The 25,386-nt window shown below is 49.8% G+C and overlaps 1 protein-coding gene across 1 annotated transcript; it reads left to right on the forward strand.

Moving 5' to 3' along the window:
• Window positions 1–270: 270 nt before the first annotated feature.
• Adamts15 (ADAM metallopeptidase with thrombospondin type 1 motif 15) lies at window positions 271–24,323 on the forward strand. Its single transcript, XM_052188771.1, has 8 exons — window positions 271–1,557; window positions 11,502–11,634; window positions 12,046–12,213; window positions 12,442–12,725; window positions 16,893–17,070; window positions 18,181–18,362; window positions 18,460–18,635; window positions 20,663–24,323. The coding sequence occupies exons 1-8, from the start codon at window positions 601–603 to the stop codon at window positions 21,435–21,437; spliced, it is 2,853 nt and encodes a 950-aa protein (XP_052044731.1). The 5' UTR covers window positions 271–600; the 3' UTR covers window positions 21,438–24,323.
• The last annotated feature ends 1,063 nt before the right edge of the window (window positions 24,324–25,386 follow it).

A 25,386-nucleotide genomic window follows, 5' to 3' on the forward strand; every position in this document is an offset into this window, starting at 1 on the left:
GGGTACCTAGGGCAAAAAAAAAAAAAAAAAAAACCCAAAACGTAAATAGGCTTCAGCGTTTGTCTCTTAGGTCAGCCCACGCCTCCTGCCTCAGCATAACGCCACTCCCTCCCTGCCAAGTGGCTCTTGCTCAGGAGGCGGGACCGAGTTCTCCAGTGGCCCCTGGAGGCTCCAGGCAGCGAGCTCTGGGAAGCTGGGAGGGGAGTTAGGGGAGGGGCGCAGACTGGGCAGTCCAAAGAGGAGGGGGCCTTTAATAGGCTCGCCCAGCGCCTAGTTTGCTGCACCGCGAGCGGCTGCGGTTCGCGAAGCTGCCCGCCACCTCGCGTCACTTCTCCACCGCAAATTTTCGCCTGTGCACTTGACAGCGATCTTACTAAAGCTCCCAGAGCGCGCTTTGCTCAGGGAGGAACAGGTAGGAGGCGCGGGCTGCCCCGTGCACGCTCGCTGCTCTGGGAGGAGTCTCCGGGACTCGGTTGGCTGTCCTTTCTGGGAACTGCCCATTGTCCCGGGCGTTGGTGTGTGGGCTACAAGGGGACAGTGCTTGCCGTGGGATCCGGGCTAAGTCCCATCCCAGAGCGCGTCTGTGCGCGGCCCGGCGCCATGCTTCTACTGGGCATCTCAATCCTGGCTCTCGCCTGGCGACCTGCTGGCAGCTCCGAGCCGGAGTGGGAGGTGGTCGTTCCAATCCGACGGGACCCGGACATCAATGGCCGCCACTACTACAGGAGGGGTACGGAGGACTCCGGGGATCAGGGTCTCATTTTTCAGATCACAGCTTTTCAGCAGGACTTTTATTTACACCTGACGCCGGATGCCCAGTTCCTGGCTCCCGCCTTTGCTACTGAGTATCTAGGTGTCCCCCTGCAGAGGCTCACTGGCAGCTCTCTAGATCTGCGACGTTGCTTCTATTCCGGGTATGTGAACGCGGAGCCAGACTCCTTTGCTGCTGTGAGCCTATGCGGGGGTCTCCGCGGAGCCTTCGGCTACCGAGGTGCGGAGTATGTCATTAGCCCTCTGCCCAACACCAGCGCGCCAGAGGCGCAGCGTCACAGCCAGGGCGCACACCTTCTCCAGCGCCGGGGTGCTCCTGTAGGGCCTTCCGGAGACCCCACCTCTCGCTGTGGGGTGGCCTCGGGCTGGAACCCCGCCATCCTGAGGGCTCTGGACCCTTATAAGCCACGGCGGACGGGCGTGGGGGAGAGCCACAACCGGCGCAGGTCGGGGCGCGCCAAGCGCTTCGTGTCTATACCACGGTACGTGGAGACACTGGTGGTGGCGGACGAGTCAATGGTCAAGTTTCACGGCACGGATTTGGAACATTATCTGCTGACGCTGCTGGCCACGGCGGCACGACTCTACCGCCACCCCAGCATCCTCAACCCTATCAACATCGTTGTGGTCAAGGTGTTACTCTTAGGAGACCGTGACACTGGGCCCAAGGTCACAGGCAACGCGGCCCTGACTCTGCGCAACTTCTGTGCCTGGCAGAAAAAGCTGAACAAAGTGAGCGACAAACACCCTGAGTACTGGGACACAGCCGTCCTCTTCACCAGACAGGTGAGCTGATCTGTCACCTTTTTGGATACAACCCCATTTTTTTCAGGGTCATTGAGTTTAGATCTCCAAAGCCCCTTTGTGCCATCCAGTGCCCCCTTTAAATTGATTTCTTCCGAATTCTAACGTTGGAAGTTCTAAATAGAGTCCTCTCCTAGGCTCAGCAGAGCTCCACCTCACGTACTTCTGGGGAGGTTGGTGGAGATCCTGCTTTTTCCGAAGGTGTTGTCCTGATGCGACCAATCAGCGCCTTCTGGATCTGGAGCTGAGGCTGGAAGTTGCCGCCCCTGAGCTGCAGTTTGTCTTTAAGGCCGATAGGAGGCGCTATGAGGATGGTTTTGTAGATGGTGGGAATGGGAACTCCTTCCCCTCTCCTCTGTGGGTGGCTAAGTTTTCTCTGACATCTCCTTAGCAGGCTAACTTTTGCTGGATGGAGTCCTGGAAGGTGATTCAAGGTCAGTGCCTGCTGCATTTCTAGTGGGCAACATGTCATCCTTCTTCCGTCTTGGGTCTGGGAATCCTGGATAGAGACGGAAGGGATCATTGCGATAGTTTGTGAGTCTGTGAAAGGCCAGACTTAGGTACACGCTCCACTGCCGCTTCTCCCTACATCCTTTTCTGTTGGGCCTTGCCCATAGATTCCTAGCGTGCAGTCTAGAAAGGCCACCTGTATGGAACTGAAACCATTTCGCCTGGAGCTTCACTTAGAATTGAGCTGGCGAAACTGCCGTTCAGTTTTCTCTGAGCCTTGTTAGCAGATGGGGACCTAGCTGCATTCTAAGCAGTGGAGCAGGTAAGAGCACTTACAGCTCTAGTCCGAAGACCCTCCTCCTTCGAGGACAGGACTCCTGCTCTGCCCTTGCTGTGCAAGGTGGTGTGAGCCTAGTCAGGAGCCTTTGGCCATTCCAGCTGCAGGACCGGAAAGATAGGGACTAGAGCAACGGGGACCCAGATGTGGGACCAGAGCCCTGCCTTCCTCGCATCTTTACCAGATCTTCTATCTCAAGAAGCCATTAACCTGTGAACATTTAGATCCCTAAGTGTTGGCCGAAAAGGTGGGCATTGTGAAGATCTGGATTCCTGAACTTTTTTAGACACTGGAGGAAAAGAGTCATCCAAGAGACCTGTTTTCTCTGATTTTTGGGGGGCTTGATGTAAATCCTTGCAGTGCTCTTTTATTATTATTATTATTATCATTATCATTATTATTAATTATCATCCTCCACAGCATTCTGGCCATAGTACAGGGTTCTTTGTTACTTCCATGGCTCTCACTGTCCTTGTTTCTTAAATGGCCACTTAGAGTTGGTCTGGCGCCCACGAGCTGGAGCCGGCGTCTTCCACAGTAACCCATTTGGCACGGCTAGTCCTTTCCTGCACTGGAACTTCCTCCTTTCCCAGCCTCTTCTCCTCCCACCACCTGGTTTCTCTAGGGAGGTCTTTGGCCTGAGCCTTGTTTCCTAGTGTTCATTCTTCCAACTGAGGTCTGTTGAGCAGCCGCAGCCCCAGCCCTAGAAGCCCCAGCCCTAGAAGAGCCTTCAGCTTCTGCACCCAGACCAGCTCTGCAGTCAGATTTCTGGGAGGAAAAAAAAAGCAAAGGCCAAGAACAGGATATCTTAATGGGTAAAGCAGCTGCCGTCCCATCCGCTACCTGAGATGCTCCTGTGGAGGTCACTCCTTGGCTCTAGAGCTAGCAGAGCTCAGGCCACGGAAGGCTGACTTTTGGAACCCACCCTGAGAAGAAGAGCCCCCGCTGGGAAAGTAGGCCATGCCATCAGAAGAGATGGCCTTTTTGAAGGCGCAATCAAACAGCATGGCAGCTTCTGTTTCTCAGGGGTGGCCCCCAGTGGGCCACGTCATCTGTGCATGATGGGTAAAAGATGTGTGAGCACTTGGTTCAGGATCAGCGCTATGCAGATGCAAGCGTGAGAGGCTGTTTTTCTCTTAGGTATTGCGAGGGTAAGGCTAGAGCATAGGGAGTCTGTGTTGGCAGGCCCGCCGCCATCAAGGTTCGAGTGTCATGCTTGGATAAACAGCTCCTCCCCCACCTCCTCACCAGCACAGATTTTGGGGCCCTCTGGTACTCTCAGAGTCCTAGGAACATCTCATTTCTGAGGCACAACCCCTCCTCCCCCCAAATCTCCCTGGGGGAAGGTACAGTATTGGATGAGAACACAGGCAAACAGCTGTTCTTTCTAGACCAAGACAAATGTGGTCTCCAGGAACCTTAGCTGTCCGGAAGAGAGACTACATTGATCATACAGCAAGTGTTTTGACAATTGGAAGAGTTTCTGTAAGGATTCAGAATAAGCTCGTGGACAAAGAGAGCACATCTGATTTTGCAAAGCAGCCAGCCTCCAGGCTCATAACAGCAGGGTGAGGTCAGCCCAGGAACAGAGCGAGGCGCTGCCGAGAATGAGAGCCAGAGCCGTTCTCATTTATTTCTATGAAGAGAGCAGCTCCTCTGGCTTCTCACTGCCCGGGCTGCACATGCCAGGTACTTACTGCTGTGACTCCATAGGCCGTGATTTGCTGAGTCCTCCCTGTTCTTAGGCCCAGTGCCTCTGCTGCTCCAGTAACCCTTTGTGGTGCAAATGGCTTTTGTCCCTTCACTCATTCGTCTTCTTGAGCATCTATGACTTCCAGGTACTAGTCCGGCTGGAGCTGTCCATACAAGGTGTGGCCCGAGCTCTCCTAGGAATTGTCAGTGTGGCAAAGAGCTGTCAATTATAGCGTAATATGCTAAGTGCTTTCCCTGTGGGGAGCTCCGTGTGTGTGTGTGTGTGTGTGTGTGTGAGTGTGTGTATGAGTGTGTGTGTGTGTATGAGTGTGTGTGTGTGTATGAGTGTGTGTGTGTGTGTTTTCTCTTCTCAGGACCTGAGGCTGCTCTCTAAGAGACTGGGTGCAGAAAGGGTCCTGGGAGCAGGGGGGGTGGGTGGGGGGAGAAGTCTGTTTCTGTGTTATAAATGGCCTTCTCCCTTTGCTCCATCTGCTTCAGTATTTGTGACATTTCCTCCTTTGACATGACTTCATTTTCCTTTTTATGACTTGTACTTTATGTCTTCCTCCTGTTTTCACTCATTTTATTTCTCTTTGCTCGGTGTCATTTCACGGCGTTCTCTGTCCCATGTTTAACCTTCTCTTTCTTCCTGCTTTGGGATTATCCAGGTGGACTCAACTGTCTTATGGTCTTCATTCCCACTCCCAACTTTCCCTGTCCACAACCCCGAAGCCTGGCACTGACTTTGTGGTTTTGGTTTTGAGCGGTACCATATTTTGTGGGGAGGAGCGGTGTGTGTGTATGTGTGTGTGTGTGTGTGTGTGTGTATGTGTGTGTGTTTCTGTGTTTCTCTGTGTGTTTGTGTGTGTATGTGTTTGTGTGGACTTGCACAAATGAGTGTATCTGGCCCTGGAGGTCAAGCCTGTAAGATCCTCCTGGAGCTGGAGTTGTAGGTGGTTTTGAGCTGCTTGACTTGGGAGCTGGGTACTGAACTCAGATCTTCTGCAAGAGCAGTGTGTGCTCTTCACCGGTAAGCCATTTTTCCAGACCCTGTGTGTCAGGCATGGAGTGGGATCTTTTCTCTATTGTGCGGAGCTGAATCTTTAAGGAAGCAGAGCCTGATGTTTGGTATGAATCAAGCACTCGCAGCAGGCAGTGCATTCAGTGTTCAGATTAAAAGCCATGAATTGTAAAACGACGACCATGCATGGTTTATATCCACCTCCCAACACGGGAAGAAGGAATCGTGACTGCATCAGGAGGCTCTGTTCTGAAGTCAGACTCCGGACGCTCTCAGGAGAGAGGGAGCCGTCTTCACTTTCTCCTTCCCCACACCTTTCATAGTCTTACTTTAAATATTCTTACTACACAGCTCAGGTTGGTCACAAACTCCTCATCCTCCTGCCTTAGTCGCTAGAGTGATGGCCTCCTTTCACCCACTTCCTTTATTAAAAACATTATTTAGCTTGGGCACATTTAACTGTTTTTCCACATGTGTGTATGAGCATCACATGTGCTCTTGGTCCCTTCCTAAGCCAGGAGAAGGCTTTGGATCCTGTGGAACTGGAGTCCTGGATGGTTGTGAGCCACCACGTGGGTCCTGGGAACTGAATCTAGGTCATCTACAAGAGCAGAAAGTGCTCTGAACGACCGACCGACCGAGCAAGTGAGCCATCTCTCCCCGGCGGCTTCACTCCCCTTTCACCGCTGGGCTAATTAACAAAGCGGTTTCTCCTGCCTTAGGAGTGGCTCTCTTGCCTCCCTTTGAGCTTTCACTGTGGCTCTTTTCCTCCTTCACACGTCAGTGCTCTTCCCGCCCTGCCTTGACTCCTCGACTTGCACACGTGGTGCGATGGAAAGGCCACTGGCTTGGCGTCGAGCAGAGCTGAGTTCGAATCTCAGCACTTGGTCGTCCTATCGATGGACCATGAGTCAGCTATTCGAACTCCATTTTCCTCAACCTTAGACAGCGTGATGCTCCACTCGTGGAGGCTATTTTGAGGATGAGCTGCTTTCTCATCCAGCATAGCCATCCAATGGAGGCCAGCTATCCGTTTTTATTACCGTAGCAGCTGCTTTTGCTATGTTTCTTGTTCTTCAATGAATACATACAGATTCCCTTGCCAAAATGTAAATTTGGCATAGTCTTGATTTAAAGCATTCTGTCTCATTGCCCTTGCAAGTATATCATACTTGCCTGATGAACACTCTTGTGTTTGTGTGGGGATTATGGGTGCCGGGACTTGCCAATCCCTTTAAGGCAGGCAGCACATCATATCTTTGTAGCCCCCTGCACAGGCCCATGTATCTGGTGGTTCGTCAAGTACATGGAGGGTTCAGGGGAAACTGTGGGCTGCCTGAAGCTATGGGTACTTGGGTACTTTGCCTCTGCCTGGGGACCATTAATCCAACTTTCAGGCTGTCAGCCTTCAGTGTTGATTTCTTCTTGGCTTTCTGCCGCCAGGCTTTGCCCTAGCAAAAGGTAGGGCCCCATCAAGGAGCATGTTAATCCACCCTGGAGTCAGTAGACAGGGTGCATAGCTGGGACAGGGTCAGTGTGTCTATGCAGGTGTGAGGCAAGGAGCCAGCAGCTTGCTCGAACAGCATGGCCTATAACAGATGCTGCTGTTAGCATTTAATCTAGCCAGGTCCCTCCCTCTGGGGCTCTCCTTATCTATGGTCGCCAGCACTGTCTCGACCTGGTGGCCTAGGGTGGGTGATCCATTCCTTCTTGAGGACCTTCTGCATCTTCATCTTGGAGTAGATGTATTCCAGAAGTGATAAGGAATCCTGGTAGAGCTCAGCCCTGGGGTGGGGGTGGGGCTATACTCCCCACCTTTCCACTCTACTCTGCCTGGCCAGGGGCTCTTTGCAACCTCTGGATAATTACTTTATGTGGGTCTCTTCTGTAAAACAGGGTTGAGTAATGGCAGCTCTTTCAAAAGGGGGACCCAATGAGTGGTCCAGGCAGAACTCATGCCACAGCAACATCTGGGACCCCTGAGAAGCTCAGTGAAGACTAGCTGTCATCATAGAGGTGACGAGTGCCTTCTCTTGAAGTCCTAGTTTCTAGAGAGGGCCAGCCTTCCTGCAAGTGTTGGCTTCTGTTCTTCCTCAGTGAGGCAATTCCTGTCCTTTGGACTATTCTAGTCTCTTGCAGCAATACCATGTTCTACATCTGGAAGGATTTACACGGTGGTCACACCACATTTGTTAATGGTACCAGTCCACCTTCTGGATTTTGCTCTATACCCCTTTAACCTTAAGTGTATAAGCTCTGAATTGCAGGACTGCACTTCTGGAAAAGTAAATCCATAATTAGAAATTATAAACAAATAGATTTTGTGATGGACCCAAAACAAATGGTGTTACATGGCATAGATTGGGGGTGGGAGATGAGTCAGGGGTCCTGTTAATGATTTCCGTCAGTGGTCATGGTATCCGTCCTAGTAAGATACAATTTGGAGCAAAGAACACTGCTGTGTTGACCTCACTGTCGAAAGCTATGAATTCAGAACCCTAAGTTTCACTTGATAGTACATGGCCTTAGGTGTGTTACCTCAGTTCATCAGCAAAGTGAGAGGCTGGTTCTGATGTTCCGTGACCTTGCTGGGTGCTAGGACATGGCTCTCAGGATGTGCCCTGGCACACAAGCTTGGCTACATAGGAACACATAGTATTTTCCCTGCCAAATTAAAAAAAATAACATGCTTAATAACATGCTTGAGTTTCGTGGTTCCCTCTCTCCCCCCCCCCCCCCCGGGTTGCTGGGAAACGGCGTCTCAGTACACGGAAGTGCAGCAGAGGAGGTATGGACGCGTGTAAGGAGGGCTATGAGTGGGGGAATTTTGGCAGCAATTGTATGTGGGGAGCAACTTTGGTAAAGCGGGATCTGGCCACCACAAAGTGCCAGCCTTATTTACTTAAAGCGCCAAACAAACCTAACCAGGAAAAGTCAGGAGTACAGAAGGATTAAGCTCTTGGTTAAGATGGTTCTTGGATCCTCTGGGAAAAGCGACTGTGACTGCGAGAGAAATGGCACATTTCCAGACAGAGTGAATCAGGTAGGGACTGGGCTGAGGGATACCATCGTAGTCATTGTTGTATTCTGGGCAGGAAGAAATAGGACAGTCTCTCTGTATTTTAGAGTCGGTGCCTGAGCTGAGGCGGTTAAAGCAATTCAAGTGGCTCTGAGTTCAGTCAAGAAGGGTGGAGACATTCCATGCCATAAATAAGGTACACTGGGCCCTGAGCAAGCGCCTGTGGGCGTCCAAGGCTCTACCTCTCAGATTCGTCATTTGCTTCCTTTATTGGGTGAAGGGGGACAGAACCTCTGCCCTAGCAGCATGTCTTTCAACCCCAAAGATGCTGGTGCCTGGGGGACCTCTGTCCCCTGCTAGGCCCTTCCCCACAGGACTTTGCTGACTTTCATGGTTCCTGTTGTTTAATCCATGAAGCTGAGGCTTCTGGACAGAAAGAACAGGCTGCTCCTGGCCAGGAAGGACCTGCAGTTGCTTATGTGCAGGAGGGAGGATCCACTTCCTATAAAGGAAAGATGTCTTGCGGCTGAGACCTCCCAGCTGCAGAGGCTGCTACAGCAGAGTTAGGATCTCACGTCAGCGCTGGCCCTGCTCTGGTCATTTCTGAGGGGCAGGGTGGGAACAGGCAGCGTAGTGATAGTTGAGGTAGGGGAGCCTGTGTTTCCGTGACTTACATTGCTCAGCATGCTCCAGTTGGTGCCTTAGCGGCTCCTTATGGTTCTAAAAGTAGCCCGTGCTCTGTATTCTTGTCATAAGCTACAGTGCCGGGGCTGAGCACTTAGATGGGAGGAAGAAGGAGAGGCTCTGGTCACTGGATAGTTCAAGTTCAAGCTGAGAACTGGCTCTCCCAGGGCAGCAAACTGAGGCACTGAGGGAAGGAGGGACTTGGTCAAAGACACACAGCCACTTAGCACTGGGAACCAGTTCTCTGGGTTTTTATTCCTGTCTCCTCCTTGGGGCCTGTCGAGTGTGTGGGTGGCCTGGGAGCCACAGAATGTGCTTGTCCTACAGGCTTCGGGCTTCAGTCATAGGGCTAACATCTTCAGATCACCGCCTCCACCAACTGGGATCCTGCAATTTGGTGTCCAGGGACATGTGATGCTTTCATTATTATGTATTTCTTCCATATCTTCCATTTTTTCCTCCTGTCCCAAGCTTGTCTGTGATATTTTGACAGTGGTTGTTTCTTAGGTTTACAGAGCTCTGGGGAAGGGGGAGGGGCTTTTGAGAATGTGAAGCCTTTGAAAAGGGAAAGGTACCAGGAAAGGAAAGGGAAGGGAAGGGGAGGGGAGGGGAGCGGAGGGGAAGGGAGGGGAGGGAAGGGGAGGTAAGGGGAGGGGAGAAGAGGAAAGGTAAGGGGAGGGGAGGGGAGGGGAGAGGAGGGGAGGAGAGAGGAGGGGAATTTGAAGTCTCTAGTGAAGTTCCCGGAAGTGGAAGAGATACATCACTCACACAGGCAGTAAAACAAAGGTTGGGCATTCATAGTGCCTGCCACTGACTCTGACTGCTTTGGTTCAGCCTGGTCAGCCTCATGCTTTTCTTTGGCCAGAAAAACTGTTAACTCATTAGGAGGTGTGACTGTCACCTGCCTGTGTGAAGCCAAGTCTGACTGCTCAGGTGGTAAACTTCTGAGTGCTTTGGATTAAACTTTGCTGATTTGTTCTGTACTATGACCCATGCCTTCTGGCCCCACTAACCCTGTTGCTTCCCACTTCTCCCACCCAGGACAGCATATGTACACACACACACACACACACACACACACACACACACACACACACACACGCACACACACACACAGACACACAGCATATGTATGTATACACACACACACACTCAGACACACTCAGACACATATACCCACATACACACACACTCAGACACGCACACACTCAAACATACACACTCACACACACAAACACACACAAACACACATACTCTCACACACAGACATACACAGATAAACACACACACACACACACAGACACACAGCATATGTATGTATACACACACACACTCAGACACACTCAGACACATACACCCACATACACACACACTCAGACACGCACACACTCAAACATACACACTCACACACACAAATACACACAAACACACATACTCTCACACACAGACATACACAGATAAACACACACACACACACACACACACGGAACAAAATTGAGTAGAGTTTGGCATGCATACTCTCCTTGACCCCTTAGATTTCACAGGAGAACATGACATCTTATTCTCAAGTATTGCTGAGCCCCTGGCTGTGACATCCAAATCCCCAGTCATACAGACCCTCAGATCATGACTCCTCAATGTGATGTGAGACTCCCCCAAGCATCAGCTTCTTTGCCTGTGGGAAGGGATAACTAGTCATTGCTTTAGTGGACTGCGGTGAGGGTTAGATGGAGTCATGCATGTGAAATGCACGCAAGGTGTCGGCACTTGGTGAGCTGTAGCCACGATTAATTATGCACCTTAGTTTCCACCATTTACAAATAGATGAGGTAATATATCTGCCTCCTAAGACAGTTGTGATGACCAAATCTCTGTATGTTTTGAAGGCAATGACACAAAGAAGAGTTAACATCCGTCTTCTCAAGGGGAACAAATTATTCATGAGTCTTTTATCCCATTTCCAACTTCTTAGTTCTCAAGGTTACTAGACGCATCCATGCCTATAATGCTGAATAAGGTCTTTGAGGTTTCCAGCCATGAAGCCCCATTTTTCGCTTGTTAGCATCCCGTGGAAATAGTTCCTCATATAGTCTGCAGCTGGGAGGCCTAGCTTCTGCAGCATCCGGCTTCTAGACAAAAAGGAGGGACCCTTCCGCTTAGGTGATGATCTCTGTCTTTTATCCCTAGGAACCCTTGAGCCCATGTTCCCCTTCAGCTGTGGTAGCTCATTAACCTGTGTGTACACAGTGGCTCAGGTCCACCTCTTTCTGCTTCCTGTCAGTTCAAGGAAGCCAAGTCTCTGGCGGGGGTAGATCTTTGGCTGGCCGACCTATGGCTGGGAATCTGAACTTAATTCATAGTTGTCCAAAAGTCAGCCACTCTACAAAAATAGAGACTGCTCAGAGCTGCCTGTGGACGGGGAATGCGGTTGCCTCTGGGAGCTGTGATCAGAACCTCACCCTGCTGTGGGAGTCACTGTTTTTCTGACCTTCTCTATATAAAGATGTGGCCCTTGTAGTTTAATTTTGTACCTCCTAATTTCCTCCCATGGGACTTCCCCTGGTTAGGGAGCATTCTTCTTTGTGAGCCACACAGCTTTCTTCTTGGGGCCGCCACCTTTGGCCTGGGTTGATTCCATGACTAGTTCATAAGCCTTTAGTTCAGGGCCCCTCTGTTACAATCTCTAACCTTGGTCTGGTTTTTCCGTCTGCTCCATCCGCCAGGACCTATGCGGGGCTACCACCTGTGACACCTTGGGCATGGCTGATGTGGGCACCATGTGCGATCCTAAGAGAAGCTGCTCTGTCATCGAGGACGACGGGCTTCCGTCAGCCTTCACCACTGCCCATGAGCTGGGTAAGGCGGGAAGGGAGGCTTACCTCCGGGCTTGATCTGGATTCGTGCTGGGTGCTTTGGTGGGAGAGAAAACCTTTGTATCCTCATCTTCTGGAGACTTAGGAATCCTTTCTAGAGGCCAGAAAGTGCCTTGGTATGGGCTTTCACTTTTTTTTTTCTAATTGCTGTAGCCCAGTTGACACTTGGGTGCTTCTGAGAGAATGTGTTAACGACAAGGTGACACACTCCTGCCCTTATCTGGTTCACAGCCCTGATGGAGCAGATGGGAGACACACACACAGGGTCTGTAGGACATCTACAGAGCAGACAGGCACAGGGCCTCCTTGCCTCTCCCACTGCCTCCCGCAGCCCCTCCTGCCTATTCTCAGATCTTTGCTCCTGCCTCCTGAATCATTTTGCTCCGTCCCACAGGCCATGTGTTCAATATGCCTCATGACAACGTGAAGGTGTGCGAGGAGGTGTTTGGGAAGCTCAGAGCCAACCACATGATGTCTCCGACGCTCATCCAGATAGACCGTGCCAACCCCTGGTCAGCCTGCAGTGCTGCCATCATCACCGACTTCCTGGACAGCGGGCATGGTAAGCCAGGAGGCAGAGAGGAGCATGGCCCAGTGGGAAGGGCTCGGTGGCAGTGTTTCCTACCCTTTTAGATGTCCTCTGTACCTGAAAGGTGACAAGGACTTGGCTTCTGATTCAGATCTATTTTCATTATCCCTTGTTTTACTTTCTCCCTACCATTTACATTATAAGCCAGCCAGGCTACACCTTTTTCATCTTGTCCCAACAAATGTCCTTGGATCTATGCAGGTGACTGCCTCCTGGACCAGCCCAGCAAGCCCATCACCCTGCCTGAGGACTTGCCGGGCACAAGCTACAGTTTGAGCCAGCAGTGTGAGCTGGCCTTTGGGGTGGGCTCTAAGCCTTGCCCATATATGCAGTACTGTACCAAGCTGTGGTGCACTGGCAAGGCCAAGGGGCAGATGGTGTGCCAGACCCGACATTTCCCCTGGGCAGATGGCACCAGCTGTGGGGAGGGCAAGTTCTGCCTCAAGGGAGCCTGCGTGGAGAGACACAACCCAAACAAGTACCGGGTGAGCTCTTGGGTCAGGGAATGCTGGGAAAGGGATGGGTCTGGACCTCCATGGCCTTGGTTTTGGCAGAAGTTGCTGGTCACACTATGAGACGCATTGTATTGCAATGCCTCCTTTTCTGTCTGTGGTCTCCTCTCTCTCTCTCTCTCTCTCTCTCTCTCTCTCTCTGTGTGTGTCTGTCTCTCTGTCTCTCTCTCCTGTGTGTATGTGTATGATGTATGCATGTGTGTGATATGTGTGTGAATATGTGTGTTATGTATGTGTATGGAATATGCTTATGTGTGATGTATGTCTGTGTATGAATTTGAATGTGTGTGATATGCATGTGTGTATGAGTGTGTGTGATGTATGCTTATGTGATATATATCTGTATATGAATGTGAATGTGTGTGTATGAGTGTGTGTGATATATGCTTATGTGATATATGTCTGTGTATGAATGTGAATGTGTGTGATATGCATGTGTGTATAAATGTGTGTGATTGTGTGTGTGTGTGTATGTGTGATACATGCATGTGTGTGTCTGTCCAAGTACATTTGTCAGAGATTCATGTCAGGTTGTTTTCCTCAACTGAGTTTTCACTTTATTTTTTGAGACAGGGTCTCTCACTGGGTCTAGAACTTTCTGATGAGCCAATGGATTACACCTATCTCTGTTCTGTTGCCCTGAGGTCATAGGCCCCTACCACACCAAATTTATGTGGGTGTTGGAGGTCTGAATGTAGATCCTATACTTGATAGAAAATACTTTATCTACTGACCTCCATGTCACTCCCAGTCCCCTATTTTCTTTTTGACACTAAGACTTGAGAAACACTGTGGCAGGCCAGATAATGTCATGAGGCTTTGCATACATGAGATGAAGCTCTGGGAAGGACTGGGGATTCTCACTTCTAAGCCCTGGGCTTAGTGTCGGGAGGAGCTCTGGCATAGAGCTGAAAGTCTTAATGTGAGTCGCTCGCTCTCCGCCTCCGTCCTCTCTTTCCTCCTCAACCCCTTCTATTCCCAGGGAGGTGGGAATCACAGACATCCAGGTGTAAGAATAAGACAAACCCTGGGCCTGTGCTTCAGTGACCTGACACATCCTCAACTCAGACACAGTTGTGCTTGTTTTTTTTAGATGAAATATAATTGAACAAAAGTTTCCTTCCAGATAAACAAGACTAGCATTAATCTGGACCAACAGCACCCAAGGCTTCTTTGAATTCAATTCAGAGTTTATATTCTTTAGGCTTTGTGTTAGGGGAGCAAAGGCTTCTGTACTCTCCCAGCAGAAACAGGAAGACTGTCCTTGGCTCTGGGGATGAGTACTCCTCTCCTGCCCTTAGTGGGGAGAAGACACAGTGCAGAGGTCAGATGCAAGATGACACCATTACAAATAAATGTTTTCCAAGTACCTAACCCATCCACTGTCTGGAAATGGGTGTGGTGCAGAATTATTTTCTCAAAATTCTTTTCTGTGACCTGAGAATGTATAGTTAACCAAACCTGCACCTACATGCTAGGCTAAATCTACATTTGGGACTTTAATAAATATTCCTGATGAGAAAACAATATATAATTCAGGTTGCCAGAGAGACTGAAGTCTAGTCCCCTGTCATGGGGAACATTACCTTGTTCAGCCAAAGTCCTATAAGATTGTCCTATAAGTGACTGCAACCTTGAGGGATTCCTTCAGCATCCTTGTTCATAACATCTGCCTGTCCTGGTGTCACATTGTTCCACTTATTTCTATCCAGTTTTTTTGGATTCTAGCAATTCTTCAGTTGGGACCTGTAGTGGCTCACATAACTGTCTTTCTCTGTTTCCTTCTCATGACCCCCACTTCTTCCCGGTTGTGCCAAGAGACTGCAGTCCATTGTAAAAAACCACCTTTGACCCCTCCCCATCTCTCTGGGTCACAGTCTCTTAGATTAGTCACCACCTTGGCTCAGTCCAGTTCTCTGTCGGCATGTGTGCCTACATAGGTGAGTGTGGCTGGGGTCAAGTGTGTAAGTGTGCGCCCAGGTCTCAGTTTGAATAAAAAGCCTGGAGACTCAGAAGGGCAGTCACGTGTGTGGAGGGCAGAGGTCAACCTCAGGTGTCATGCCTCGTACACACTAGATAAGCTGTGTACTGCTGAGCCACATCTTCAGCTCCAAACTACGTCTATGTTTAAACGAATCTTGGCAAGTCCATTTGGACACCTGATAAACATTTTAAACATGGCAGCTATAAAAATGGTCTCCTCACCACATCCCCCAAACCTACTTTGGCAACTGTACCTGTTTATACCAAAACCCATTTTCTCATACACTTAACATCAGATACCTCAGCAATTCCCATTGACCCTGTGTTCAGAATTGACTCAGAACCTCATTCCTCACGGCTTCCTTGCTGTCAAACCGTTCCAGGCCACATTCCCTCTTGCCTGGAATTTGGCAGGCTCTCCGCATCGGCTCTCGGGGTTTCTGATCTTACAGACTGCAATGAAGAGAGAAGCCAGTGGGATCTGTTTAAAATAGCAGTTAGACTCTGCCATTCTCCTGCTTGCACTCTACAGGGCCTTTAGACTTAGCTTGGTAGCAGACAGCCTAGCTCTGCTTCCAAGGCTGCTCTGGCCTCCTGCTTGCAGCGCTGTGATGACCGGGAACCCTCCATGTAGGGCGTGTCCTTTCTTAGCCACACCCCTTGCTCCCCCTGCTTGGAATGCTCTTTCCATAATACCTACCTGGCTCATACCCATTGTTCCTTTAGGCAGATGTGTTTCTGGGAACCCGGAAGCCTCTTACATACTCAACAGATACACACAAACTCCAGCTCATTTTTTTAATGTTCCCCCCAGTGGGCTGTAGTGGCTTTTAGGGCAGGGACTTGCTGCTCCTAGTGTCAGGTATGTGGTAGTAGGAAGTGAACAAATATTCAGTGAATGAATGAATGAATGAATGAATGGAAGGCTCACAGTGAAAGTTTTTGCCCAAATAGATGGAAAAATTGTATCAACTAGATTTTGTCATAGAAGCTGTAGGTATGGTGTTGTATACTGAAGAGATGTGGGGATAAGGCCTGGGCATGGTCACTTGATCTTCAGATGGTCACTGCTGACCTTAGAGAGAGCACTTTAGTTGGTAGTTACCCTTATGCAGGCTTCAGAGGGGCTCAGATTGGGGAAGACCAGACGCAGACATGACTCTCAGAACATGAAGGAGGGAGTGTTTACACTTCATGCAAGCAGTTCCCCTTTAGGTCCATGCAGTTTGGTCACTGTGTAGATGCTCTGTGAGTGACAGTGGTAGTGTCTGGCTGTACAGCTCAGCTGCTCCTCTATGTGGTCACATGCTCAGGGTGTGAGAAGACATTCTACTAGCATCACAACAAATAACACAACAAAGATTATAAATCTTCTCTCCTCTTATGAACAAGTGACAGCGACCACAAAACTCACTTCGTAATTTATCCCAAAGCTGGTTGGTGGCTTGGGGTGGCTTCGTTCTAGCACATTCTCTCGGTACAAACATTAGCAAGGCTAACATGAAGCCGGTACTTGAACTTTCTCATAGGCAGCTCCTGATGGAGGTCAAAATCAGTTCGTTTTGGTAAAGAGTCGGACTATAGAACGTTTACACATACAATTGTTGGAACACCCATGGCAACATTGTGTTTTGGCCTGGCTGGTGGTTGCACCTGACCAAGGTTTGGAGACTACTGTAGTTACACCAACTGCACATAGGAAAGACTTGGAAATCCTTCCTGGAGGCACGCCAGGGGCTCCCAATCATATCACCCAATTCAAATCTGCCATCCAGCCTCAGATCTAAGTATTTCTGGCTTCATTTCGTGCAGGCGGAGTGTGAAATCTAAGGTGGTTTGGCCATTAGCTAAGCCCACTCTGGTGGAGCAGGTGTAAAGGTTGGTTCTCTGGGCTCACAGCCTAAGATGTCTCTTCTCAGAATTCTCAGCAAACAGTTGGTGTTTGCTGATAAATCAGTTTAAGTGTTGGGTGGATCTTGGACTTTACAGTTTGTTTGCTTTTCTGTCTCTGTCTCTGTCTCATCTCATGATACAAGGCAGACTTCATTCTAGTAAGGTGGGCTGGGAACGGATCGGCTTTTCCAGGTGCTTCCGTAGGTAAGGGGCAGGGTGTGGCACTCCGGGCCCTGCCAGACTGTAACCTTCTCTTCCACACAGGTGGACGGCTCTTGGGCCAAATGGGAGCCCTACGGTCCCTGCTCGCGCACCTGCGGTGGGGGCGTGCAGCTGGCCCGGAGGCAGTGCAGCAACCCCACCCCTGCCAATGGCGGGAAGTACTGCGAGGGAGTAAGAGTCAAATACCGATCTTGCAACTTGGAGGCCTGCCCCAGCTCAGGTGAGACACAGGGCAGCAGTAGTCTGGGCCTCTGGGCCGTGTGCCCGGAGGTTACCCTTGGTCACAAAGACTGCAGTCAGGATCCTAACTCCCAGGAAAGAACTGGAATGAGAAAAGTGCAGGTTCCCCTTGGCATCCTTCCGTTAGCCATTCACCTTTGGCATAGGTATTTGTCTTTTGGTGCTTAGACTGAGAGACTAATTGACTAGAAGGGCTGGCCTTTAGAAATCTTCATAGTTTTTACATTACGAGCAAACCCATCTTTTAAGCAGGAATCCAGAGTCCATGACCTTGGAGGGAAAATATTACATTTTAATTTTCAGTGATGCTTCTATCTAAAACTTAGTTTCCCTTTGAACTAGAAATTTAGCATTCTTTTTTTTAAACAGGCTTTTACTGTGTATCCCTGGCTGGCCTTGAACTTACAAAGGTCTGACTATGGAGATCTGAGATTAAAGGCATGCACTACCAAACGCAGCTCATCATTTTTAAATTAATCTTTTCATCTGAAGCCCAAAATATCCTTCACTTAGGCAACAAAGGATAGTGGAAGTAGAAACCTCTGTGACTTTGTCATCAATTGAAACTATGAATATTTTTTTACATGGTACCTCAATTGTTGAAGAGTTGTCAAAATATCATTGTGTCCCTCCTTACTTCAAAATCACAGAAATTATTTGTGTCATCATTGAATATTGTTTTTTAATGCATTACAAAGAATACATCCGTCAAACATACATTTCAAAGTATATCAGTAGTTGTTTAATTAATATAATTCTTGTTAATGATGTAATTTGTGTAGGGCATTTAACAATGCAACGTGAAGAGACTTAATAGACTGCTGAAGGGTTTCATCATCCAAAAAATTCAGGACACCTGTTAGAGAGGGAATTCAAGACTAGATGACTGGAGGGGGTGACACATTGCTTCAGGGACGTCTTATTGTATACTGTGTCTTTTGGTTCCAAGCTGCTTTAGGGAGGTGGGGCATGAGCACCACACTGTCATGGAGGCAGAGGGCTTTTCAGAGCTGGGCATCCTTGGGAGGATGCTGTCTTTAATACCTCCCTTGACTCCTCTTTTCTTTTTACGTGCTTCCTCCCTGTCCAGCCTCTGGCAAGAGCTTCCGGGAAGAGCAATGTGAGGCTTTCAACGGCTACAACCACAGCACCAACCGGCTCACTTTAGCTGTGGCATGGGTACCCAAGTACTCGGGCGTGTCACCACGGGACAAGTGTAAGCTCATCTGCCGAGCCAATGGTACTGGCTACTTCTATGTGCTGGCACCTAAGGTGAGTGTGCGCGGGCAGGAGACCGGGCAGGGTCTAGCCTTCAGAGAAGCATCTCTCTGAGCTGCCTGTTTCTGCTTCTCTTTTGGGGATGCTGCAGGTGGTGGATGGGACGCTGTGTACTCCCGACTCCACCTCGGTCTGTGTCCAAGGCAAGTGCATCAAGGCTGGCTGCGATGGGAACCTGGGCTCCAAGAAGAAATTTGACAAATGCGGCGTGTGTGGTGGAGACAATAAGAGCTGCAAGAGGGTGACAGGACTCTTCACCAAGCCTATGTAAGCTCTGGGACCTGGAGGATACAGGCAAGGGCAGTGGGTGGGGGTGGTGGAAGTGGAGTTACTTCTAGGCATTGAAAGTTTGGGTTAGACTGAAGTGAATGTAAGAATGAGTATACTATCACTGTTGGCCACTCATACTTTGTTTGGGAGGATAATTCATCCAGGTGTTTATGTATCCATCCATCCATCCATCCATCCATCCATCCATCCACTCACCTACCCATCCATCCATCCATCCATCCATCCATCCATCCACCCATTGATCCATCCACCCATTGATCCATCCATCCATCCATCCATCCATCCATCCACCCACCCATCCATCCATCCATCCATCCATCCATCCATCCATCCATCCATCCACCCACCCACCTACCCATCCATCCATCCATCCATCCATCCATCCATCCATCCATCCATCCATCCATCCAACAAATAAAGATAAGTACCAAGATGAATGCATGAAGACACGCCTCAACAGGAGATGAAGATGTTGTTAGCATCTGTCTAGAATCCTTGAGCTATACTATGCTGACTAGTTTTATGTCAACTTGACTCAAATTAGAGTTATCAGAGAGGAGGGAGCCCCAGCTGAACAAATTACCCCCATACAAACAGGCGGTAGGGAAGGAGAGCCCAGCCACTTGGGATGGTCATCCTGGGTTCTATGAAAGCAGGCTGAACAAACCAGTGAGCAGCACCCTTCCCAGGCCTCTCATCAGCTCCTCTCTCCCGGTTCCTGGCCTGCTTGAGTTCCTGTCCTGACTTTCTTGGTCCAAGTGCTGAAGTTAGAAAGGCCAGATGTTCTTTCTGGAGTGGGACTGTCCCCTCTGGACATGACAACTGCTGAGCCCTTGGGGGTGATGCACAGGGCGGTCCCCTGGCTCCTGTTCTCAGAGCTCAGCTGTTGCAGATGCATGTGTTTTTTAAAAGCCGTTGTTCTGAAGGACTTGTGGAGAGGTGGATACATGAGTTAGAGGAACTCGATGGGGCCTTAACACGCTGTGTAGATGAGGTTGCAGGAACCCATAGCAACTAGCTGACTTACTTAAAGGGAATTGGTATCTGGGTCATGACCCCTGACCCTGACTCCAAGGTCATTACTCTGAATGTATCCAATAACCAACCTTGGACTTGAGCACTGTGCACTTACACCTTTTGTCCCTCCCCCTATCACTGATGCCTAAGGAGTCCTCTGTGTCAGCTGCTACGCTCTGTGATTTATGTCCTATGGGCTTTGTTACACCCCCTACCCCAACAGTTTTGTGATGTATGTGGTTATGAGCCCTATTGTTAGTTGAACCCTCCCCCACCAATTGCTAATTAAGAAAATGCCCTACAGACTTGCCTACTGCCTGATCTTATTGGGGGTATTTATTCAGCCAAGGTTCCCTCCTCTCTGATAACTCTAACTTGAGTCAAGTTGACATAGAACCAGCCAGCACAGTGTGGCCTAAGAATTTTAGTGTGAGGAAACAGACTTAGAGATGCTGAGACTTATCCAAGACCCACAGTGAGGCAAGGGGGAGTTTGATAGCCTCAAACTTGTGTTTTTATTATATTTTGGATTCACCCCCCAAAAGACAAATTTACAGGAAGACAGAAAAGATCACAAGGGGAGGAGGGGCTGGAGAGAGAGCTCAGCGGTTAAAAGCACTGACTGCTTTTCCAGAGGTCCTGAGTTCAAATCCCAGCAACCACATGGTGGCTCACAACCATCCGTAATGAGATCTGATGCCCTCTTTAGGGGTGTCTGAAGACAGCTACGGTGGGTGTACTTACATATAATAAATAAATCTTTAAAGAGCAAAAGATCATAAGGTCCTACAGTCTAGTCATTCAGCTTACCTCAGGCCCAGCTTTTAGCTTCTGCCTCCTTGACCCTTGGATAGTGTTGGTCAATCAGCTTTGCGCTCTGCCACAGATTTTGTGATGTATCCCAAATCCATAATCAGTTATTCCTTTGAAGGAGACGAAGGGCGTTAGCTCAGGCGTCTGGATAACATACGATCTCTTTCCTCCAGGCACGGCTACAACTTTGTCGTGGCCATCCCTGCAGGCGCCTCCAGCATTGACATCCGCCAGCGTGGTTACAAGGGGCTCATTGGGGATGACAACTACCTGGCCCTGAAGAACAGCCAAGGCAAATACCTGCTCAATGGGCACTTTGTGGTTTCTGCGGTAGAGCGGGACCTGGTGGTAAAGGGCAGTGTGCTACGCTATAGTGGCACTGGCACTGCTGTGGAGAGCCTGCAGGCTTCCCGACCCATCCTGGAGCCACTAACCGTGGAGGTCTTGTCCGTGGGGAAGATGACACCGCCCCGTGTGCGTTATTCCTTCTATCTGCCCAAAGAGCCTCGGGAAGACAAATCCTCTCGGCCCAAGGATCCTCGGGGTCCCCCAGTGTTGCGCAACAGTGTCCTCAGCCTTTCCAACCAAGTAGAGCAGCCAGACGACCGGCCTCCTGCGCGCTGGGTGGCAGGCAGCTGGGGGCCTTGCTCGGTGAGCTGTGGCAATGGCCTACAGAAGCGAGCCGTGGACTGCCGGGACTCGCCAGGGCAGCAAGGAGCCTCTGCTTGTGATGTAGACCATCGGCCAGCGGAGAAGCGAGCCTGTGGGGAACCCTGCCCAACCTGGGAGCTCGGCAACTGGTCACCCTGTTCGAAGAGCTGTGGCCGTGGATTTAAGAGGCGTCCCCTCAAGTGTGTGGGCCACGGAGGCAGGCTGCTGGCTCGGGACCAGTGTGACCTGCGCCGCAAGCCCCAGGAATTAGACTTCTGTGTCTTGAGACCCTGCTGAGGGGTTCTGTTTCTTCTACTCCTTTATTCTCCACCCGCTGTTGTGCTGGTGCTGTGGTCAGCTGGAGCAGAGGACAGCGGCCAGTGGTCTGTGTCACACAGTGTCACTCACATCCAGAACAAGGACAGTGGGTCTGGGCGAGAGGTTCCTTCCTCCTTGGACTGGGCAGGGGGAAGCTAACTAATGCACAGTCTACCTCATGCCCTGCTCCTCGGGCCCAGGTGTGGGGAGAGGCTTCAACAGATGGGTGCTGGGCAGACGGTGCTGAAGGCCGGCTTCCAAGGAACCTGGAAGTTGGGTGCTTCCCAGGCAGAACTTCAGGGACCTTGGCCCCCATAGTGGAGGTCACAGGCTGCTGGAAGAGCCATGGCCTGCAGCGTGGCACCCTCAGGTGATCCTGGGATCTCTGAGCTGTCCCTCAACAAGGCAGGGGTCTGGTGGTGCTTTCCGCCTTCTTTCTTTTTGACTGATGTGGACCTAACAGGAAAACTGTTCAGGGGTTACTAGAAGCCAAAGGGACAACGAGATTGGGGTCATTTAGGCGCAATTTCTTTGTTTGTGCATCTTTCATCTTAGTCCTTCTTGAAAGACCAGCACTTTGTAACCTGGATGGCCAGGGCATTAGACCCACCGGAGAAGCATTGCGGTGGGCCTTGATGCTTTGAAGGCATGCCCGAGAAACTACAGGGACCACTTGTTGATCAAGAGAGAGCAACTGCGACACACAGATGCTTGCCACGGCAAAGGGGGAGATGCTTTGGTAGCCAAAGAAGGGACACAAAAACTCTAGAGGGTTCTGCTCTCAGTAGGGTTAGGATGAGTAGGAGTTGAGCTGTGGGGGATGACCTTGAAGAATGTCATCTTGGGATAGCGAAAGGGAGTTCTGACACCTTTGTCATCTAGAGAGGAACATGTAAGAGAGGCTGCTGCTGAAGACCATGCACTGCCCCAGGGACCTTCCAAAGTGACCATAGCCCTGTACCCACTGGGGGGGCGGTGCTTGTGCCCGGGAGGGTGAGGTGCTGAGTACCCACGTGCTGGCAAGCCAGCCTTCTACCCTGGCAGCTCCTGCTGTCTCCTGTGGGCGTGCTATGTTACGTCTCCCAGCCTTCGCCTCTCTAGTAGGTAAACGGGGCTCATTGTTTGCTACCTCAGATCATGCTCTCTAGGACAGAAGGAACCCGGTGCTTTCACCAGTCTCAGCTGGATGTGTCCAGCCACGGAGATGATTTGTGCATGGCTTTCCTGCTTCTCACAGCCTGGCTATCAGCTGGGGCTCTAAATACAGAGTCGGGTAGAGTGTCTTTTTCCTCAGGTTTCTTAGGATCAGGTCTTGGGAAACACTAAGAATCAATACCCTGACCTCGGGACACTCGAGCCACCAGTTGGGACTACTGGAGACCCATCAGTCATTCTTGTAGACATGACAGTGAAACAGAAATCCAGGCATTTCTTAAAGCAGGGTATTTCTTGAAGACCTGGAAACTCCAGTGTATATAGAGCATCTTCAAAGAATCCATCCAAGACTTTAGTAGAGGACTAGACAGAGACAAGACCAAAACCCTTGTCTTCAGTGTGGAGTGGAGGATGGGGGTCTTTGTCAGTCCTTTTACGTGTTCTCTAGTTGTCAGAATCCACATACCAGCCAGTGGGTCAGTTTAGCCCTTACAGTAGTGGTTCTCAACCTCCTAATGTTGCAACCTTTAATATGCTTCCTTATGTTGTGGTGACCCCCCCAACCATAAAAGTATTTTCATTGCTACTTCATAACTAATTTTGCTACCATTATGAGTCTTAATGTAAATTTCCGTGTTTTCCAATGGTCTTAGACAACCCCCGTGAAAGGGTCAAGTGACCTCCAAAGGTGTCGCAACCCACAGGTGGAGAACGACTACTCTAGACTGTTTTTCTAACCCTGATCTATCTCTGGGCTGGAGACCTAGGACAGAGCTCCTACAGTGGGTGAAGGGCATGCAGCCCTCTGAGGCCGGGCTGTGGTCACCGGTGAAGGACAGTGTGGGGTGGGGGTGGGGTGGGAGGGAAGGAATGAGTACTTCAGAGCTGTAGTGACAAAAGGTCCCCAGGGCCTGAGGCTGAAGGGGAGCCTTGCTAGCTGATGAGAGCGTGGTGCTTGGTACATCCTGTCCCTGGAAGGAGAGGTGCTGCCAGGCAAGGTAGAAAGAGCAGAGGTACAGGCAGATGGGCAGTGAGGTGCTCTAACAGAGCCTCATTGCTGTCAGCTGTTTTATAAGTCATTTCAAGGAGGGGTGGCCACTCATGCTCCTGACACACGCCAGGTGTCCACACTCTTTTTCTGTCACAATAGTTTTTTTTTTTTTTTTTGTTTTAAATTCTCTTCTTTTGAAAAGAAGTATGACGAAGACAACTTGGGAAGTTTGTCTTGCCTTCGAACATTTTCTGTCAGGCTGTGCTGAGCAGAGATGAGGTGGAGGCACAGGTTTCTAATGATGGAATAAAAAGTCGAAGTGATGTCTCAGACCTATGGAGAAAGATGTTCTGGGGGCTCCAGGAGCATCTTCATTGGGTTATGGACCAGTAAGACTTTGGGTGATGGATCTCATAGTCTCTTCTGCCTATTGTGTGCACTGATTGAAGGATTTAGACCCAAATACCCTCCTCCTATGAACTTCATCATGTTGGGGAGGGGGCTGGACAGAGCCCAGCTTGGAAGTCGGCTCCTGGAGACGCTAGATACTGTTGCTAGGGTCTCTTTCTCCTTGGGTTTGCTTCTTTTGCATTTTGTGTACTGCAGAAGAATGAGAGGGTCATGGGACTGGCTGAGAGTGTATACTGTGTATACATGGGAGCTGGCTGCTGAGGTGACAGCGACCTACTCCTAATAAAGTTGGATATATTTAAAACTTGCATCTTGTGTCTGTCTCTGTATCTCATCCACGGGCACATTCTTCATGCTGTGGTGGGGTGCCAGGGACAACAATGTCAACGACAGCCCCGCCCAATTGTGTGAAGTCTCAGATGATCAGGAGGTAGAGCCTAGGCCAAAAAGCAAGGGGACAAGGTCATGAGAACCTGCATGTGTGAAGAAGATAGCCAACCAATGCTAACACAGAGACCTTGGTCCCAGTGTTGGCGAGTGCTGGATGGAGTAACTAGTCATGAGTCTTACCGAAGAGGAGTACAGGTCCAGGCTGAGGCCTTAGAGAGGATCTCCTGCTCTGTAATTGGTGGTGGTGGTGGTGGGGAGGGGATGAGACATGAGGACAGGTCACCATAGTCTACTATACAGGACTTTCAGCTACTCACCTTAGGAGAAAACCTTGCTTCCTAAAGAAAAGATTCATTGTTTTGGGAGAATATCTACCTTTTTCTAGTTCCATGTTGGTTTGACAATTTCAGCAAATATGCAGGCCTGGGACAGGTCTCAAACAATAAACAAACAAACAAATAAACACGCCCCAAAACATTCAGAAACCTGAGTTGGTTCAGAACCTGAGGTCCTCTCTTAGAATCTCATTTCCTATCTTCAAAGTGAGAAGCATGTTTTGAATTATCCTTTATGGTGCCTTGCACTTCAGTAGTCTTTTGGCCTTCAAGGCACAGCTGTGGTTGAGATGTTGGTGACTATCTTATTTTAGTTTGGGATCACAAATAGATGGTGTGATGGCTATTCCTGGTTGTCAACTTGACTATATCTGGAATGAACTACAATCTAGAAATGGAGGGCACACCTGTGATCCAGATCTTGAGGCTGGAAGACACAGACTTCTCACCTGGATCTCGCCTTGGGATGACACACACTTTTGATCCAGATCTTGAGGCATAAAAAGCTTAGGCCCAGCCAAGGTAGTACATGCCTTTGGTCCCAGGAGACTGAGGCAAGCAGATCTGAGTTCAAGGCCAGCCTGGGACAAAGCAAGGTCCAAATCCATGGTGGTGGTATATACCTTTAATCTGGGCCATACCTTCT

The sequence above is a fragment of the Apodemus sylvaticus genome, chromosome 7, assembly GCF_947179515.1.
Source record: "Apodemus sylvaticus chromosome 7, mApoSyl1.1, whole genome shotgun sequence".
Classification (NCBI taxonomy): Eukaryota; Metazoa; Chordata; class Mammalia; order Rodentia; family Muridae; genus Apodemus; species Apodemus sylvaticus.